Source organism: Gavialis gangeticus, unplaced genomic scaffold, assembly GCF_001723915.1.
Source record: "Gavialis gangeticus isolate Ggan-Ray unplaced genomic scaffold, GavGan_comp1, whole genome shotgun sequence".
Lineage (NCBI taxonomy): Eukaryota > Metazoa > Chordata > Crocodylia > Gavialidae > Gavialis > Gavialis gangeticus.
Genome location: NW_017729002.1, coordinates 20,010,505 through 20,017,011, shown reverse-complemented (window position 1 = coordinate 20,017,011; position 6,507 = coordinate 20,010,505). Strand labels below are relative to the sequence as shown.

The 6,507-nt window shown below is 43.6% G+C and overlaps 1 protein-coding gene across 2 annotated transcripts in view; it reads right to left on the bottom strand.

The window, feature by feature from the left end:
- The window catches only part of WDR90 (WD repeat domain 90), a 70,496-nt gene that overhangs the window by 12,602 nt on the left and 51,387 nt on the right, over positions 1–6,507 (bottom strand). Inside the window, exons 33-38 of one of the 2 annotated variants that reach the window (XM_019507589.1) lie at positions 3,401–3,591; positions 2,963–3,131; positions 2,428–2,539; positions 1,246–1,417; positions 497–619; positions 114–294 (exon numbers count right to left, since the gene is read on the bottom strand). In XM_019507589.1, coding sequence (XP_019363134.1) covers positions 114–294; positions 497–619; positions 1,246–1,417; positions 2,428–2,539; positions 2,963–3,131; positions 3,401–3,591 — 948 coding nt within the window. Of the gene's footprint in view, positions 1–113; positions 295–496; positions 620–1,245; positions 1,418–2,427; positions 2,540–2,962; positions 3,132–3,400; positions 3,592–6,507 lie in introns of those variants that run through there. The other variant, XM_019507591.1, reaches the window with a different exon arrangement.

The window sequence follows — 6,507 nt, the reverse complement described above, 5'->3', positions numbered from 1 at the left end:
TCAGAACTGCATTTGGATTTCCTAAGCACAGAGAAGCAGAGCTGCATGGCCAGTGCCATGCTCCTAGGTGCAACGGCTGCATATCAGTTATGGACAATAATGAATGATCTCACCATCTGCAGAGTAGGCAACTGCAGTCAGTGCAAAAGCATGGGGGTGCATTTTCAGCTCCATTTCTGTCCTTGAAATGCTGAACACACGGAGGGTGCCATCGCTGTACCCTGCCACAACACGCTGATTCTCATCCCCACCATGGGAGATAGAGGCAGGGCTCCAAGCCAGACACTGGCAGCTCTACAAAGAGGAACAATGTATACATGTGTTACTGCTGCTTACATGCAACAAAGGCATTTACACAGCTTTGATTCCAAAAAGCTTCCAAACTTCTTCCAATTCTGGTTTACTCCATGAAGACATGGAATGGACCAGCATAGGGCAGCCACATGGCAGCAGTTAATGGCTACTATCAAGACAACCCGGGACACTGCATGATTACCTGGTTCAGCACTTGAAACTGTACCACCAGCTCCATGCTGGCCACAGACCAAACCCTCACACTGCCGTCCTCACCACAGGTGGCACAGTGAGACTCACTGGGACTGAATGTCACTTCATTTACCTGCAGTAACAAAGATGACTCAACACAGATACTCTACAAATAGTGAAGCACAATGTATATCTTTTCCTAGTCTCATCTGTAGCTACTTTCCACTAAGTTCTCTGGTAACAGACCACACACAAGAACTTTGAAGGAGATAGAATTTTTCTTTTTCTTTTTTTTCCAAAGAAAGCTAGAGGTAATGGTGCTCTGAATTAACTGAGCTAATAATGGAAACAACTTTATCCATTAGAAAAAAGTCTAGCTAATAAGTAAGAGAGTACTTCCAGTTAATCTTTTATTTCAGGTCTTAGTGTTCTAGAAACCAAAAATTAAGTCTCAGAACTATTTCCCCTTCACTTGGGGAGAAAAGCACAGAGCTGTTAACTGACAGGCCCACAATCCTAAAGGAAATCTGTGGCAAATCAGGGAGGGGAATACAGATTTCCTGACTTAAAAGTCCCCATTTTAGCCACAAGACTATCTTTCTACAGGGCAAGAACAGTGAGATTTTTCTCAGCAGTGCCCCAGTGGGCATTAGCACATATTCTCTCAGCTGGGCCCACCTATCACCTCTGCAGCCTGGCGGCACACAACATATAAACATCCCTACAACACCAATTCCCCCCTTTCCAATCTCTTTAAACCTTGTTCTTGTGTCCACTGATTAGTCGGATGCTTGTGTTATCCACCCAGTTGATGTACCACAATGTTCCTGCAGTGGTGCCCACAATTCCCATTTCCAGAGAATCATCAAAGGTTGCACTGACTATTGTTCCATCTAAGGTCATCTCATGTTCCAAAAGGACTGAGCTAGACCTGGGGGAAAGGATTGCACAAAATAAATTCCTATGACATTAAACAGGTAGGGGACAACTGTTATTCCACTTCTTTGGAGAACTGAGGGGGTAGCCTTCTGATGGACAAGGTTAGCTTTACCTAGATATTCATACCTAAAAACTGCAATGACAGCTTATTAGAACTTAAGACAGTGGCTGCCTTTAACCATACATTGTAACCATCTCCATGGGGGAAGATGAGCAAAAGTCTCTCTGGGGATTATTCTGACAATCTGCTATGCCTCCTTAAATTGATCCCAAATATTTTTTATTGCAAAGCTTGAAGTCAGAAAAAGCTGAAACCTGAAAAAATGTGATATTCATAAACTGTTTGTGATGTAAGAGGGTGTCAACATGGTCAAGTTTAAATAAGGCAACAGAAGCTAAATTGGCTTAACAGTAAGCCAAAACCATGCACAAGAGTTCTGAACCGTGGGAGTAGGAATACCAGTCCAGCATTGTCTTGTTCAATATTTAAAGGTAGAGTAAAGCTATAAGTTTTAAGTGATGCCAGGGCAATGAATGACAACAGAAGCAAGACTAACTAGAAGGCTACAGTGAGCAGGAAATGTTCTGCTGCAGTTACAAGTAGGAAATTTCCTTCTCCTTGGCATTTCATAGCTAGAGTAAGTCAGCCAAATTTTATCAAGCTGAAGGACGAGTTAATAACTTTACTGTGGGCCACGTCTAAGTTGCACAGCCAGGAATTTCTACCTTTCTACTTCCAGGGCGAATCCAGACTGAAGGAACCATGTCATAAAAATTTAGAGGAGTTAAGAATAAAAAGCAATGAGAAATGATTTTATGGACTAGTAAAAAGTCCCCATCTTTCTCTGACATGATACCACCTAAGATAAATTCAGAGAGTACAAAAAGGAGATGATACATCTCAAGAGGAAATCAAATAGATCAAGTTTGTGCCATGATGTATTCTCTCTAGGTTTACTCAAACAGGAGTTAGACACTGGCCACACATAAAAGTCACCTCACCTAGCACCAGAGCCTTTCAGCCTCAGCTCCTGCACCGATGCCACTGACCATAGTCGGATTCTCTTAGTGTTGCTGCCACTAACCAGCTTGTTGCCACGGCACACCAGGACACCTAGAGAACCAGAAAGGAAATGAAGAGCACTACACAAATACCCATACTTTGTGATTATCCGCTAGGAGCAAAGGGTCTCTACCAACCTGTTTCTGGTGAAACTGTGGGAAAGGTAGAAGTGGTTTTACCAGCAGACTTAAACCTATAAGTCTGTTGGTTGTTATCCAGTGGTTTGTGTTACTTGAAAACCAAACCCAGCCCTCACAGTATTTGCCAAGAAGTGGAGACACAGCACCAGAACAGCACTAGCAGTGGCATGAATCTACCTCTACCTATTCTAGCATCTGCCGTAGCTGCTAACCATTTGAGAACTGAGAAACAGCTGGAACTGGAGTCAAGCAAAGCCAAGGCTTCTCTTTGTCTATGGATCTGTGTGGCACTTGTGACATGATCCTGGCAGAAGCATGCAGCATCTGTACTCACCAATCTCACCCTCATCAGCCTCCCAAGTCATGAAGCAGCGATTTGTCTCAGTGTCCCACACACAGATCTGGCCTGTGTTGGTCCCAGTATAGAGAAGATAGTTAGTGCTGTAGCAGAGGGACGTCAGTTCCACTGGTCCTACCATGTCAGGGATGGGTGCTCTATGAACCTGTAACATGAATAAGAAACACCGAGGTCAGAATGACCTTGATATTCTGTAGTTATAAAGTAACTCACAAATAAAGTTATTCAGTCAATGCTTCAACCATGCCTGAAAAAAGTCACAAGCAGTCACGTTCACTTCACTAAAAGAAACACATAGGTTTCACAGGCCTAGACTGGCAATGGCAGAGTACTTCATCTCCACTGCTATGAAAGCTTTAAAAAGGGCAAAAGGCTGGTACAGTAGGAAAAAGAAATTATAAAGCTGCAATGTACCTTAAGACTGATGTCAGCTCCGCACTGTTCCATTAGCCAGAAAGTCACTGCTCCCCTTCCTACACAGGAAAGCTCACCGGAAGAAAGAGGGTTAAAGGCTACATCATGGACTGGTTCTGAGAAACGGGTGGATGTCATTAGGTCAAAAGTATGGGTGCTCCACAGGGCAATAGTTTGGTCATTGTAGTCTCCTATGAACGATGAGACAGTAAGAGAGAAAGATTCCTTATCAATACAACAACTGAGGTACATTGTGCACATACTCATTTAAGTGTAGGTATGTGCCACCCAGTTCACTCAAGCTAGAGACTCTGGTGCATTCTGTGTGTCCTCATGTTCTTACCTGTGTTACAACACAACCGTTCTGACTCCCTTCGCATTTCTTTGATGGGGAATATTGCAATATTCTTTGAGGGGGACTGCTCTTGTGAAAGTCTGAAACGCATATGTGGAATGCACAACACAGCTCAAAGAACAACAAGAGGTAACTGGCTTGTCCTTATTCAAGTCATCATGCAGGTACACATTCTACTCAAGATGACCCTCAGTAGGTGTCAAGGCGGATGGTGGCACTTCAGTTTAGTGCACTGATTCTCAACCAGGAGTTACAGCACCCTGAGGTACCACAAGATACTTTTAAGTGTGTTGCACGATATTAGCACTGTTAGGTGTGCAAACACCTACACGTGATTCACAAGCTTTTCCAGCTTCATGTGCTGCTGAAGGATAGAGTTTATGAGGAATGACTTCTGGGGAAGATAAGAAAGCCTGTCTTGCTCTTAATTCAGCCTTATCAGAAGACACTTTCAGCACTTTCACAAATCAACCTGGAACTGGAGGTAGGTGCTACTCCTCCCTAGGAGGTGCCTGGCTTTTCCTGGGGCAGATTCACATGGTCTGAGAAGAGGCACACAGCTTTTTCCAACAGGGATCACTCCGGCAAGCCTCGCTACATTTTCTTGTGTAAGACAAGGATGACTTACAGAGTACTTGACCTTCAAGCATGCCTTGCCTACACAAAACAAACTGCTTGTGCATCCATCATTCACAGGTGCCACAGCTCTGCAGGAGGCATGCTGTTTCAGACCCTCATAGCTACAGCTTAATAAGTCCAGGAAATAGGGCTGTTAGGCCAGTGCAGTTATGGTACTTCCTTATGGATCCACTGGTGGAAGGTCAAACCTCACTCTGGACTCACGGCGAAGGTTGCCCTCACTTGGCTCAGCTGTAAACTCTACCTGGTCATTTGTGCGGAGGAGTTGGGATGTGATGCAAGGTCACATCATTCCCTTGTGTGCTGCTGGCTACATGAGTTGGTATAGCCTTAACCAAGCTAATATGGTGGACCATTTGGCTTTACTGATATCCAGGAACTCAGGAAGAAAGGCTCCCTTCAAAGAAACAATTTATACAGTAACTAGAGTAAAAGCCTGTCAAAAATGATGGGAAAAATAGGCTACTTGTTATAGGGTATCATGTTTCTGTTATCCAATGTGTCATTATCAACTTGAGCTCTTCTGCCTGATCTTGTATACAATGGATATCCAACAACATTTCCAAGTATCTCTTCTCTAAACTCCTTCAGAAATTTCTTCAGACATCAATGATTTTCCGTGCATGGTGCATTTGGATTCAATCCTCCACAGAGTCTGTGAATCATATATCTCGTCAACATGATCTTTGCTCAACAAGCAATTCACTGTTGTACAATCAAAATGTTTGTTTTAAAGCTCTGGTAAAGCTTGTTCCAATTTGTCATCAAATCCCACAGATACTCTGGAAACTGTCTTCTTCGAGGCAGAATCACTTTACCTTTATAACAACAACTCTGGAATAGGCCATCTGATGGCCTTTCAGTTTGGAAGTTTAAAGAATTACAAAATTGGTACATCACGTTCATCAATCCACAACTATGTCCCTCAATCTTGTCTTCAGTGAATCTATTACTGCCTACTCTTTCAGCCCGTCTTCTATTGCCTCTACGAACCCTTTGCCTTTCCATTGCATCTCTTCTATGATGTCCTCTTTGCTCATTTGTTTTGTTTCGTCTTGCTCTTGCCATTCTTTTTTGCATTCAATTACTTTCTATTGTCTGCTTCACCTTGGTAACAGTGTTATGGATTAAAGTTAAAGTAAGGGTGTTAAGGGACAATTTTTGCTCTGATACTGAGTACACCATAACTAATTGAAATCAATCACTAAAAGTCCAGAACAGTGAGTGCAGATATGTTTTTTTGAGCACGACAGACAGAATGACAAAGACACAAACAAAGCAAATTATTATTAGAGGATTATGAAAACTACTACACTCACTCAGTTGGGGTGGGGGGAGAGGAACCCAAGGCTGCAGGGGCAGAAACACAGAGGAGAGAAGGGGAGGGGGTAGAGACCTAGGGCTGCCAGGGGCAGAAGCTGCATGGAGGGGAGAAGGGGGGGAGGGGTTGAAGCTGTTGTGGGGGGCAGGCCCAAGAGGGATAAGTGGAGGGGGGCCAGCAGAAGGGAGCAAGCTGCATGCCTCCCCCACTGTTCCCCATCACCCCCCTGCCCTATTACGTACCCCCCGGCCTTCCCCATCACCTGCCCCATTACTGCTCCCTCCCCATAATGTGCAATGGTAGGGAGTACAAATTTAAGACAATCCTCCAATAATTAGATTCCATACATGGACAATTATAACAAATGTATACATTTTCCATGAATAGGATCTAATTATTGGAGGGTCATCTTAAATTCAGGCTTGTCTTCTATTCAGGTAAAGATAGTATTTTCAGTTAGGACACCAGGTATGGACTAGCCAAGGGAAGAAAATGTACTCAGGGAGAAACATGGGGTCCAGCTCTCACTAAGGTGGTGAGAACGAACAGAAAAGGAGGTGGTGTGGCCATGCCCTTTTAGCATAAGGACATACAGATCTCATGGCTGCCCTGGCAGCGCTGCTACGTAAAGATTCTAACACAAGTGCACTGAGTGCATGTACACCATTAGCAGAATGTATCAGTGCACAGAATCACCCACACTTAACATGGACACAGCTAAAACCACAATTCTCTTTGCTACTGTATTTTTTTTTTTTTTTTTATATACAACACACCTTCCTATAACACACA